Source organism: Eschrichtius robustus, chromosome 15 (genome assembly GCF_028021215.1).
Source record: "Eschrichtius robustus isolate mEscRob2 chromosome 15, mEscRob2.pri, whole genome shotgun sequence".
NCBI lineage: Eukaryota > Metazoa > Chordata > Mammalia > Artiodactyla > Eschrichtiidae > Eschrichtius > Eschrichtius robustus.
The window spans coordinates 36,297,957-36,312,313 of NC_090838.1; the positions used below are offsets into that span (position 1 = coordinate 36,297,957).

At 37.4% G+C, this 14,357-nt stretch overlaps 1 protein-coding gene across 2 annotated transcripts in view; it reads left to right on the forward strand.

Moving 5' to 3' along the window:
• DYNC2LI1 (dynein cytoplasmic 2 light intermediate chain 1) overlaps nt 1–14,357 on the forward strand; it is a 71,524-nt gene that overhangs the window by 37,335 nt on the left and 19,832 nt on the right. Inside the window, exons 11-13 of one of the 2 annotated variants that reach the window (XM_068564116.1) lie at nt 761–858; nt 1,262–1,354; nt 4,184–4,292. In XM_068564116.1, the coding sequence (XP_068420217.1) occupies nt 761–858; nt 1,262–1,354; nt 4,184–4,246 (254 nt within the window). In that variant the 3' untranslated portion in view covers nt 4,247–4,292. Of the gene's footprint in view, nt 1–760; nt 859–1,261; nt 1,355–4,183; nt 4,434–14,357 lie in introns of those variants that run through there. The other variant, XM_068564115.1, reaches the window with a different exon arrangement.

Consider the following 14,357-nt stretch of genomic DNA (forward strand, 5'->3'; position numbering starts at 1 on the left):
CATCTGCATCTCTTTTCCTGCCCTGAAAATAGGTTCATCAGTACCATTAGAAAAAATTATGTTTTAATATAATTGTATCATTCTATATCATTTTGAAGTTTTCCTTTTTTACTCAATACACCTTAGTGATTTTTCCATATTAATGCTACATATAAGTCTATTTGGTACTTTGACTGCTGGATAGTGTTATAGAGCATGACTGTGCATAGTAATTTAGTTCACTATACCTCTATTGATGGACATTTCGGTTGTGGCCAATTTTTCACTAATACAAGTGATGCAGCCATGTGAAATCCTTAATGCATGTATGCAGGTATTTCTAGGGTAAACACCCAAAACTGGAATTGCTGGTTAATAGAGTTTGACCTTTTTTAGTATTTTCATAGTATTCACTAGTGCCTTATTACCCTCTGATTTAGCTGCCCCAATTTTCATTCTACTCATTAGCACATAAGAATAACTGTTTCCTTACACATTCATGAACACATGAGAATATCAAACTTTATATTTTTGCCGAGCAGCAATTTAAGTGTGGGGAAAGAGGATTATAGTTTATTCATTACTCTATCTCTTCCTCTGGTACTAGAATCTGCCCCAGTGGCCTTGCTACACTGGGTCGGGGTAAATTTTCATAGTGACTATAGGAGAGGAGAAATGAGTGATCTAAGATTTACATTTTTATAAGTATCATCTGTTTTATTGATAGAGTTTGTAATGTTTTAGTCAATGCAGTCATTTGGAGTAAAACTTCCAATTTTAGGATCTCCTCCTGTTCCTGACAATGACATTGGAAAGCTTCATGCCCATTCACCAATGGAATTGTGGAAAAAGGTGTATGAAAAGCTCTTTCCACCAAAGGTATATATTTCTAATTCTTTTAAAGCAAGAATTTTCAGCACTATTCAACAGTTATTGGGAAATGTTTCAGCAGGCCTATTATAGTAACTTTGTTTTCTACTCACATGCTCAAAAATCAATTAAATATTTGCTAAAAATCTACTGTATATGAGGCACTGTGGGGCTTAAAAGATGCGTAAGACACGGTTCTCACTCTGCTTCCAAACAGAGCTCTCTCTGATTGTTAGAGAAGGGAGAGGCAACATCTGAAAGACGAGGGAGAGAGGACCTGGGGGAATTTGAACTGACCCTCAGCAGCGATGGCCGGCTGAGGAACGAGAACTTGGCTTGCGGGGTATTTGATACCCCGCATTGAAGGTTTTGGGCTATGAGCATGAAATGATTTGAAGAATTGTGATTTCAGAGTACCAACACACTAAAAGATGTCAAGGACCCTGCAAGAGACCCTCAATATGCTGAAAGCGAAGTTGATGAAATGAGAATTCAGAAGGATCAGGTATTATCCTAAACATTTATTTTATTTCATCTTGAGTTTTATCACAGAAATATCCTTAGAATTCCATAAATTGTTCTCAATTTATTTACTTAATTTTTTACTTTTAAAATTATTTAAATAGTACATCTTCACTATATATTAAAAAATTCTGATATTCATGAAGAGGAACTAAAAATCACCTATCATTCTACCACCCAGAGATGACTTAGTGTTCACATATCCTTTTTGGACTTTCCAGTTTACTTTATGTTGAAGATGGGTAGTGATTCTTACCTCACTGTTGGGGAGACACTTCCATAATATTCTTTTGTTTGTGGGATTATTTAAAAGGTTTTGTTTTTTATTAGGACATTTAGATGTATCTATACTTTTCTTGTATCAGAAAAATTAAGGACTGGCTAATCTGAAAGCACACAAACGCAGCTGACAAAACCCAGAGTCTCTCAGGAAAGTGATTAAAAGTGGAGACTGCTTTCCATATATGCCAGATAGCACCACTTGTGATGCACAGTCTAATGTAAGAATGCAAAAGTTGGTAAATTCATCATGATCCAATATTTAGATTTTCCCAGATCTCCTTTTAGTTTGATAAAATGAGACACTGTACAGAACATGCCCTTACTATAAGCACAGTAAATTGAATGCCCTGACCACCTCTCAGGTGGGATTTATAGAGCTGTGTAACTTGGGCAGTCACATTGTTGCAAGGATAACCTGAAAGCAACCACCCACTGCAAGCGGGGACCAGCGTCTTTTTCTCAGCACTAGCCTTTCACCTTCAGGGGCTCTAGAATAAGTAAGCAAAACATTTAAGTACAGAAGACTTTTGAAAAATAGGTCATGAATATTTAGAGGGTGTTGTAGCTGTAGCAAAGTGAGAGGCATGTTGTGTTGTAGGGACACTAAAATGACCTCATGTAACCCTTATTATGTGTGCAGGTTGGCTATAGAGATTAGTTGGAAGTCATCTCTGAATTAATATTTATCTAGGCGTTAATGACTAACTGCCATTGTTGATAAGAGTACCTGTTTATATTATATAGTGATCCCTTTTTTTTACACACACACACAAGATTATTAAAGCACTAGAGTATTTCTGAGCATCATGAGTTTTCACATTCAAATACATCTTCCCTAACTGACCTAAAACCATATGAATTTTGAGTGGAACTGGAAAGCAGCCCCACAATATCTTTCTTTACTCAACCCTTGTACCTCACTAATTCTACATTCTCTTGACTGAGAGATTTTTTTTTAACTCACCTGAAAAGTTATAATATCCTAATTTTGCCTCTTTCATAGTACTTTATTCATGGTATTTTAGTAGATGAATTGATTTTAGTTTGTACATGTAGTACCTTAACATAATTTTATGCTTCTGCTTTAAAAGTCATGCTAATGATTACCAGTTGATGCTCAATTATTTTATTGATGTCCATTTCCAAATTTTGACATTCTAATATCCAAAACTTTAAATTTATATATTCTCTCAGTTTGCTGTCTGTAGAAGAGAGAAACTACTAGCACAGAATCTCAAAGCAATGCCCTCACCATTAGCATTGGTAAAAATAACTCAATTAAAGAAAGTTTGTGATAACTGATTACTGTTTATTCTTTATGAGCTAACAAACAATCTTTGAACCCATAAGTTACTGGTAAGGTAACTGGTGAACTGAGTTAACTTCATTAGAAGAAATAAACGAAGCTATAAAGACGACTTCGGAGTTAATACTATAAAAAATCCTTCTGAAGTCTTTATACAGTTTTGAAACTTTCAACATTTAAATTTTAATAACTTATAGGTACGAAAGAGACGATCTGCAATTTTTTTCTGAAAATGAGAATGCAATTTTCTTTTCCTAGCAAAAATGAACTTCAGTTACATTAGCCAGAGGGCAGTGATTGCCTTATCTTGCAGAGTAATCACTTTTTGCTTATCTGAAATAATAATATACTTTGTACACTTAGACATTGAACAACATGTAAGAGGCCAGGGAGGCAATCCCCTTAGATGATCCCTTTTGCAGGTCAGTCATCTCATGCAGGATATTCACCCCCACTAAAAGTTATATCTGTTTTATGAATTGTGAAAGGAACATATACTCATTGTGAAAAAAATCAAGACACAGAAGTATATAACATAGAAAATGGAAGTGTCCTGCCCTCTCTCCACCTATTTGCCTTTTTCATGTGGCACATAACGACCACTGTTGTTTTTGCTGGCTGCCTATGAAGTCAAGTGTGAATGAGCACTGATGTATTTAATCAGTCCTTACTGGGAGATGTCTAAGCCATTTCCAATTGTGTGCCAGTACACACATTTCAGTGAATATCCTTCTATTGCTATTCTTCTGCTCTTCTCTATTATACTTATTGATAAAATTCTAAAGGTACAATCACTGGGTCAAACGATATGTACATTTATGTACATTTTAAACATTGATACTTTGCTAACTTCAACCACAATCTGACAAGAGTTGAACAGCAAATATTTAAAAATAAGATCACTTTTATATACTTAAAGTATGTCAAATGCTTAATTTTGTTAGTTGAAAAACAACTTGTATATACTATATAGTGTATATTTTGTCTGAAACTTTAATAAATTCATCTCCAAGTGCTGCTTTGGTGACACAGAAACTCTGAAGACTGCATTTCTAGAAAATAAATCCTAAGTATAATTATTTATAAAACAGTTGTCAAGAAATTTGGAGAATGATAATGTTATAAAGGATACACTGTTATACCCAAAAAAATGCTAAGGCACTTTTAAGGTGCCTAGTTTTAAAATTTTAAGTTTTTTGCAAGTAATACATATTTTTGTTTTAGGAACTGGAACAGTACAAAAGAAGTTCTTCCAAGTCTTGGAAACAAATGGAGCTTGATTCCTGAACCTAATGCAACTATAGGGTATTTATTTCTTCTTTTCCAAATACAAGTAAGATTATTTTATTACTTAATATTATAGTAATAAGTGAGGAAAGTCTAGATGTGTAATTTGTTAAAGGAAAAGTGGAATTTCTTGTATTAGTGCAACTCCCTGCATACTTTCAAGTCTCTTAAAAGGGAAAAATTTGTATAATTACATGCAATATTTTTTAAAAAATAAAAAGAATCTTGCAGGACCTACCTTTAACATGTTTAAGTAGTGTATACTTGGTTCAGCGTCTATAAGTTTCTGCTTATGTTTTCAGGAATATGAAAGCAAGAGCATTTAGTAACAGTTGTGAGTATAAGGTTGAGCATTTATATTAGACACATTCCTTCTCTAAGGGGTTCTCAGCTGTGTCTGGTAAGAAAAGTAGAATTGGGGTCACTTTCACAGGTGTCATCATTTTACTCTAATTAACGGTGAGGCACAGGAAGTATCTGAAGTACTTTTTTAAAATGCACATTCCTGAGCAGCAATCAAGATGGTGGAGTAGTAGGATGTGAAGCTCACCTTCTCCCACAAATGCATCAGAAATACATCTACATGTGGAACGATTCTCACAGAATATCTACTGAACACTGGCAGAAGACCTCAGACTGCTGAAAGGGCAAGAAAATCTCCAGGTATCCAGGTAGGAAAAAAGAAAATGAGAAAGGAATCGAGATGGGACCTGCAACCCTGGGAGGGAGCTATGAAAGAGGAAAGGTTCCTGCACCCTGGAAAGCCCCTTCACTGGTGGGGAGATCTGCTGGGGCAGAAGGGGAGCTTCAGAGACTCAGAGGAGAATGCAGCAGCCGGTTTGTGGCAGCCACAGCAGAGGGAAAACTGCACAGATGGTCTGTGCAGTGCTGCTGCCCTGCACTCACCAGCCTGCGATGCAGGTCCACTGGTGCAGGTGGGGACTGGGTGCCGGAACTCGGGCTTTGGAGATCAGACCCAGGGAGAGGACTGGGGTTGGCTGTGCAGAAACAGCCTGGGGCAGCTGGAATCTAGTGCGACTGCAACTGACGGTGTATGGGGAGGAAGCCTGGGCTGCCTTAGAGGCCAGGTGCCATTGTTTGGGGGTGCACGAGGGAAGGGGTGGGACCGCCATTGTAGCCTTTTTCTCTGTGTGCACTCACAGAGGGCAGGACACCACATGCACTGACTCCAGGAACCACCTGGAGGGAGGCAAGCTGCCGCCTCCCTTACAGACTCTAGGAGCAGTCTCCAGCTGCCTCTGCTCCTGTCACGTGCTCTGGGGGCGCACCTGAGCCACCACTGCTGCCAAGAACCCCAAGACCAGGCACCAGCCGCTGCATCTGCACACCCCTATGAAGGGGATAACAACCAGCACACGCTGAGGAAAGAGTCAACAGGCATCCATACTAAAAACAGACCTTGCACCAAATATATTTATTAAACTCACACAAGCTACACAGGGACATCCCCACATATAAATAGCTCTCCAAGGTCACAGTAGATAATTGTTTCTCCTAAACTCACAGAGTAAGAGAAATATAAGTAGAATGAAGAAGCAGAGGAACCACTCCAAGTTAAAAGACCAAGAGAATTCCCCTGAAAGAACAAATAATGAAACAGACCTCTTTAGTCTACTAGACACCAATTTCAAAAAGGAGATAATGAAAATAAATACTGAAGGAATTAAGAAAGGCTATAAACAGAAATGCAGAGTACTGTAAAAAGGAACTAGAAACTATTAAAAGGAACCCAGAAAAATTAGAAAACTCATTTGCAGAGACAAAAGCTGAGCTAAAGACAATGAATAGCAAAATGAATAATGCAGAAGAATGAATAAGTGATCTGGAAGATAGAATAATGGAACTCACCCAATCAGGACAGCAGACAAAGCCAAATGAAAAAAAAAAAAATGAAAGCAATATGAGAGACCTATAGGATAATATAAAGCATTCCAATCAATGCATAATAGGGATTCCAGAAGGGGAAGAAAGAGAAAAGGGGATCAAAAATGTATTTGAAGAAATTATGGCTGAAAACTTCCCAAACATAAAGAAGGAAACAGATATCCAGGTACAGGAAGCACAGAGAGTCCCAAACAAGATAAACTCAAACAGACCTACACCAAGACATATTATAATAAAAATGGCAAAAGTTAAAGAGAGGATTCTAAAGGCAGCAAGAGAAAAACTAAAGAGGTAATTACAAGGGAACCCCCATAAGGCTATTACCATCTGGCCTCTACAGAAACGTTTGCAGGCCAGAAGGGAGTGGCAAGATACATTCAAAGTCCTGAAAGGAAAAACTCTGCAACCTAGGATACTCTACCCAGCAAGATTATTATTTAGAATAGAAGGAGAAATAAAGAATTTCTCAGACAAGCAAAAACTAAAAGAATACAGCGATACTAAACCTATCCTAAAGGAAATATTGAAAGGTCTTCTCTAAGTAGAAAAAAAGTAAGAATCTATAGGAAAGAGAAAATTACAATTGGAAAGTAAATCACTTAAGTAAGCCAGTACACAGATTTAAAAAAACATCAAAAAAACTCTGTGAAAGTGATGATAACCACAATGAACACCAAAAGGATGGAGATGTAAGAGGACATCAAAATCATAAAATGTGGAGGAGGAGAGTAAGAAAATGTAGGGGTTTTTTTCTTTCCCCTAGAATGTGTTTGAGCCTATATGACTACCAGTCTGAGGCAAATAGATATAGGAAGGGGTTAACATACTTGAAAAACAGGGTAACCACAAATCAAAAACATACAACAGATTCACAAAAACAGAAAAGAAGAGAACATAAGTATAATACAAAAGAAAGTCATCAAACCACAAAAGGAGAAACAAAAAGAAAGGGACAAGGAAGAAATATAAAATTAATGAGAAAATGAGGTTTAAAATGGCAATAAATACATATCTATCAATAATTACCTTAAATGTCAATGGAGTAAATGCTCCAATCCAAAGACAAGAGTGGCAGATTGGATAAAAAACACAAGCCTACGATATGCTGCCTACAAGAGACACACTTTAGGGCAAAGGACAAAGATTGAAAGTGAGGGGATGGAAAAAGATATTTCATGCAAACGGAAATGACAAGAGAGCAGGGGTCGCAATACTCAGACAAAATAGACTTTAAAACAAAGGCCATAAAGAAAGATAAAGAGGGATACTATACAATGATAAAAGGTTCAATACAAGAGGAGAATTTTACACTCATCAACATATATGCACCTAATATAGGAGCACCCAAATGCATAAAACAAATACTAACTGACGTAAAGGGAGAAATAGACAGGAATACAGTAATAATAGGAGATTTTAACACCCATTCACATCAGTGGACAGATCTTCTAGACAGAGAATAACGCAACAGAGATCCTAAATGATACAATAGAACAGTTAGACTTAATTGATGTTTTCAGGACATTACATCCAAAAAACCTAGAATATACCTTCTTTTCAAGTGCACATGGAACATTCTCTAGGATTGACCACATACTAGGGCACAAGACAAGCCTCAACAAATTTAAGAGTATAGAAATTATCTCAAGCATCTTTTCTGACCACAACAGCATAAACCTAGAAAGTATCCACAGAAAAAGAAGTGAGAAAAAACAATTACATGGAGATTAAACAACATGCTTCTAAAAAACAGATGGGTCATCGATGAAATCTAAGAGGAAATTTTAAAAATACCTTGAGACAAATGACAATGAAAACACAACCATACAAAATCTATGGGATGCAGCAAAAGCAGTTCTTAGAGGGAAGTTCAGAGCAATACAGGCCTTCCTCAAAAAAACAAGAAAAATCTCAAACAACCTAACCTACCACTTAAAAAAATCAGAAAAAGGAGAACAAACAAAACCTAAAGTCAGCAGAAAGAAAGAAATAATAAAGATCAGAGAGGAAATAAATAAAAGAGATTTTAAAAAATAGAAAAAAATCAATAAAACCAAGAGCTGGTTCTTTGAAAGGATAAACAAGATTGACAAACTTCTGGCCAGGCTCACCAAGAAGAAAAGAGAGAGAACCCAAATAAACAAGATATGAAAAAGGAGACATAACAACTGATACTGCAAAAATACAAAAAACCATAAGGTAATACTATGAACAATTGTATGCCAACAAATTCAACAACCTAGAAGAAACAGACAAGTTTCTAGAAACATACAGCCCACCAAAATTATTTATTTATTTATTTTTGGCTGTGCTGGGTCTTCGGTTCATGCGAGGGCTTTCTCCAGTTGCGGCAAGTGGGGGCCACTCTTCATCGCGGTGCGGGGGCCGCTCTTCATCGCGGTGCGCGGGCCTTTCACTATCGCGGCCCCTCCCGCTGCGGGGCACAGGCTCCAGACGCGCAGGCTCAGTAGTTGTGGCTCACGGGCCCAGCTGCTCCGCGGCATGTGGGATCCTCCCAGACCAGGGCTCGAACCCGCGTCCCCTGCATTAGCAGGCAGATTCTCAACCACTGCGCCACCAGGGAAGCCCCAGCCCACCGAAATTAAATCAAAAAGAAATAGATAATGTGAACCACTGATCACGTGAAGTGAAATAGAATCTGTAATTTAAAAACTCCCTATAGGGACTTCCCTGGTGGTCCAGTGGTCAAGAATCCACCTTCCAATGCAGGGGATGCAGGTTCGATCCCTGGTCGGGGAACTACGATCCCACATGCCATGCGGAAACTAAGCCTGCGCACTCTAGAGCCCGCGAGCCACACCTAGAGAGCCCACATCCACAACTACTGAGCCTGTGTGCTCTGGAGCCCGCGCACCACTAGAAAGCCCCGCACGCCGCAATGACTGAGCCCATGCACTATAGTGCCCGTGCGCCACAACTAGAGAAGCCCACGTACCGCAACAGAGAACCCAAGTGCTGCAATGAAAGATCTCGCATGCCAAAACTAAGACCCGAGGCAGCCAAATAAATAAATAAATATAATTTTAAAAATAAATAAAAATAAAAACTCCCTACAAACAGAAGTCCAGGACCAAATGGCCAATTCTGCCAAACATACAAAGAAGAACTTGTACCGATCCTTCTCAAACTCTTCCAAAAAATTGAAGAGGAACACTCCCAAATACTTTCTATGAAGCCACCATCACCCTGATACCAAAACCAGACAAAGACACCACCAAAAAAGAAAACTAAGGCCAATATAGATGCAAAAAATCTCAACAAATATTAGCAAACCGAATCCTACAATGCATAAAAAAAGATCATACACCACGACCAAGTGGGATTCATCCCAAGTTCACAAGGATGGCTCAACATACACAAATCAATCAATGTGATACACCACATAGATGAAAGAGAAGACAAAAACTACATGATCATTTCAATAGACCCAGAAAAAACATTTGACAAAATTCAACATCCATTCACGATAAAAACTCTTACCAAAGTGGGTATAGAGGGAACATAATCTCAACATAATAAAAACTATTTATGATAAACACACAGCCAATATAATACTCAATGGTGAAAAGCTGAAAGCCTTCCCACTAAAATCTGGAACAAGACAAGGATGCCCACTCTCACCTCTTCTATTCAACATAGTACTGGAAGTCCTAGCCACAGCAATCAGACAAGAAAAAGAAATAAAAGGTATCCAAATTGGAAGGGAAAAGGTAAAATTGTCATTTTATGCAGATGATATGATACTATATATAGAAAACCCTAAAGACTCTACACAAAAACTACTAGAACTGATAAACAAATTCAGCATGTAGCAGGATACAAGATTAACATACATAAATCGGTTGCATTTCTTGACACCAACAATGAAATATCAGAAAGGGAATGTAAAAAAAAAAAAAGCTTTTAAAATTGCACCCCCAAAAATAAAATGCTTAGGAATAAACCTGACCAAGGAGGTAAAAGACTTATGTGCTGAGAACTATAAAACATTAATAAAGGAACCTGAAGATGATTCAAAGAAACGGAAAGATATCCCATGCTCTTGGATTGAAAGAATTAATATTGTTAAAATGGCCATACTACCCAAAGCAATCTACAGATTTAATATAATACCTATCAAATTACCCATGACATTTTTCACAGAACTAGAATAATCCTAAAATTCATACGGAACCATAAAAAACCCAGAATTGCCAAAGCAATCCTGATGAAAAAGGACAAAGCAGGAAACATAACGCTCCCAGCCTTCAGACAATACCACAAAGCTACAGTAATTGAAACAACTTGGTACTGGCACAGAAACAGACATATGGATCAATGGAACAGAATACAGAGCCCAGAAATAAACCCACACACCTATGGTCAATTAATCTTCAACAAAGGAGGCAAGAATACACAATGGGAAAAAGACAATCTCTTCAGCAAGTGGTGCTCGGAAAGTTGGACAGCCACATGTAAATCAATGAAGTTAGAACACACCCTCTCTCTCACCATACACAAAAATAAACTCAAAATGACTTAAAGACTTAAACACAAGATATGACGCCATAAAACTCCTAGAAGAGATCATAGGCAAAACATGCTCTGATATAAATTGTACCAGTGTTTTCTTAGGTCAGTCTCCCAAGGCAGTAAAAACAAAAATAAACAAATGGGACCTAATCAAACTTACAAGCTTTCGCACAGCAAAGGAAACCATAAACAAAACAAAAAGACAACCTATGGAACGGGAGAAAAATTTGCAAACAACACGACCAACAAGGGCTAAATTTCCAAAATATACAAACAACTCATACAACTGAACAAAAAAAACCCACAAACAACCCAATCGAAAAATGGGCAGGGCTTCCCTGGTGGCGCGGTGGTTGGGAATCCACCTGCCAATGCAGGGGACACGGGTTCGAGCCCTGGTCTGGGAGGATCCCACATGCCACGGAGCAACTAGGCCCGTGAGCCACAACTGCTGAGCCTGCGTGTCTGGAGCCTGCGCTCTGCAACAAGAGAGGCCGCGATAGTGAGAGGCCCGCGCACCGTGATGAAGAGTGGCCCCCGCTTGCTGCAACTAGAGAAAGCCCACACACAGAAACGAAGACCCAACACAGCCATAAATAAATTAAATAAATAAATAAATAAATAAATAAATAAAAAGAAAAATGGGCAGAAGACCTAAATAGACATTTCTCCAAAGAAGAAATACAGATGACCAATAGGCACATGAAAAGATGCTCAACATCACTAATTTTTAAAGATATGCAAATCAAAACTACAATGAAATACCACCTCACACTGGTCAGAATGGCCATCATTAAAAAGTCTACAAATAACAAATGCTGGAGAGGGGGTGGAGAGAAGAGAACCCTCCTACACTGTTGGTGGGAATGTAAGTTGGTGCAGCCACTGTGGAAAACAGTATGGAGGTTCCTCAGAAAACTGAAAATAGAATTACTATATGATCCAGCAGTCCCACTCCTGGGCATATATACAGACAAAACTATAATTCAAAAAGATACATGCACCCATATGTTCAGAGCAGCACTGTTCACAATAGCCAAGACATGGAAACAACCTAAATGTCCATCAACAGATGAACTGATAAAGATGTGGTACATATATACAATGGAATACTACTCAGCCATAAAAAAGAATGAAATAATGCCATTTGCAGAGATTATCATACTAAGTGAAGTAAGTCAGAAAGAGAAAGACAAATATCATATGATATCATATATATGTAGAATCTAAAATATGAACAAATGAACCTATCTATGAAATAGAAACAGAATCAGGGACATAGAGAATAGACTGGTGGTTGCCAAGGGGGAGGGGCTGGGAGAGGGTTGGATTGGAAGTTTGGGATTAGCAGATGAAAACTGATATATACAAAATGGATAAACAACAAGGTCCTGCTGTATAGCACAGGGAACTATATTCAATATCCTGTGATAAACCAAAATGCAAAAGAATATGAAAAAGAATGTATATATATGTATAACAGTCACTTTGCTATACAGCAGTAATTAACACAACATTGTAATTCAACTATACTTCAACAAAAAATAAATTTAAAAAAAAATAATAAAATATGACACAAATGAACCTATCTATGAAACAGAAAGAGAATCACAGAGGGCACTGGTGGTTGCCAAGGGGGAGGGGTTGGGGAGGGATGGAGTGGGAAGTTGGGTTAGCAGATGTAAGCTTTTATATACAGAATGGATAAACAACAAGGTCCTACTGTATAGCACTGAGAACTATATTCAGTATCCGTGATAAACCATAATGGAAAAGAATATAAAAATGAATGTATATATATGTATAACTGAATCACTTTGCTGTACAGCAGAAATTAACACAACACTGTAAATCAACTATATTTCAATTTTTAAAAAAAGAAAAAAAATAAAATAAAATGCACATTCCTGAGTCCCCACACCCAGAGATCCTGAATCAGTGGGTCTGGAATGGGGCTCAGTAATCTGCATTTTTCATCAGCACCTCTGGTGATTCTGACATACTTACTTTGAGTATAACTTTTTGAAGAACAGGCAAATTTAAGGAGATAGTCTATCAATAAGCAGGCCAAGACTGCATGAGTTAGTAATGACTAAGATCATTTCCAAGGTGGAATAGCCTTTAAGAAGCCTTCAGACTCCTGGAGACTTGTGTATCTGCTAGCCAAGTTCAGTTGGAGTAAGCATAATTGCTGTCATTAAACAGGAAAGTAATTTATTCTCTGTTCTTCCATTTCCACTATAAAATATGTTGACTCTAATATGCCATGCACCCAGCTTCAAATAAGCACACTTACTAACCTCAAGAACACCAAGATTGATGAGTGGTATCCAAGTGGATAGCAAACTACCTGGTTATTGCAGTGAAATACGACTTCCTAAACTAGTTACAATGCATGTGGTTCCAAAACTCTGGAAAACAGAATTTCACCATGTCTACAAGGAACTGCAGTCTTAGGAGCAGACAGGCACCCTGCTTGAGTGCTGTGGAGAAAGAGCTCCCTTTAAATCAACAGTGAACGTTTTGATCTCAGAAATATCACTGACTTGGTGGGAACAGGAATTTTTATTACATATTTTGATTTTCTTATACATCACTGTCCATTTTTGACTGAGACAAACTGTCACATGTTGAAAGTCATTGTGTTTTTCTAAGATGGTATCACTAACATTTAATAGCTTGAAGTCATGTGCTATGTCAATTTTCCAAATGTTTCTGAGCTAGAATGAAATTCATCTGCATATGAATAGTAGAAAGTGTTTCCACTTACATTGTACACCCATATCTTTAGTAAGTTGAAATCAGTGATTTCAAAAGAGGTTCCTGTGGGACTCTCTTTGAACTACTTTAATAGATTATCATCTCCAGAATTGTCTATAACTGATGTGACATATATAATCTGTAAGACATTATGTAACTATTATACCATAATCATCAGTGTCAAAGACCTTTTATAAAAATTGACAATACTATTCTGGTACTTTACCAATGTCTGCTGATCCTTAAAGACTGTTCTAAGAAATAGAATTTTACTATGGTTTCCTTAATGAAATGATCTTTCCCACTATAATGTGAGATCTTTCAAATACTATAATTTATCATTCATTACAAGTTAGGTCACAGTAACTGAACAAGTTCATGTACTAAGATATTCTCACTCAAAGTTACCATGGTAACATGAAGACAGTTTCATTTCAGACTTGTACATGAATTACTTGAAGATCAGAAAGATCAGTTATTTAGTCCAGAACCCACTTTTAGTAATCTATATACATCATTTAATCCCTAAAAATATGTATTTATCAGCATTCTTTCTCTTTACAATTCAAGAACATGAATTCCTAGTGTGTGACTCTGTTCTTAGTGTAAATGTTGTGTCAATTGAGCATCTTTTCTATGTGGACTTTAAATAACAGCTGCTCTCCAACCTTAAAAATGTCATTTCTCAGTGCATACACTTTAGTAACATTTACTTTTAATTTTATAAGTAAACTAAGGGGAAAGTGAAAAATAGCAAACTATCTTTTTGTCTAGTGTGCTGTTCTCAGTTCAGCCCATTTCTGCCATTTTTCATTTTAACCATCAGTAAAATGAGTGGATGCTCTGTGTCAGGGGTCTTTATCCAACATCTGTCCAACATCCTCTCCATGTGATCAGTTAACTTATGTAGACA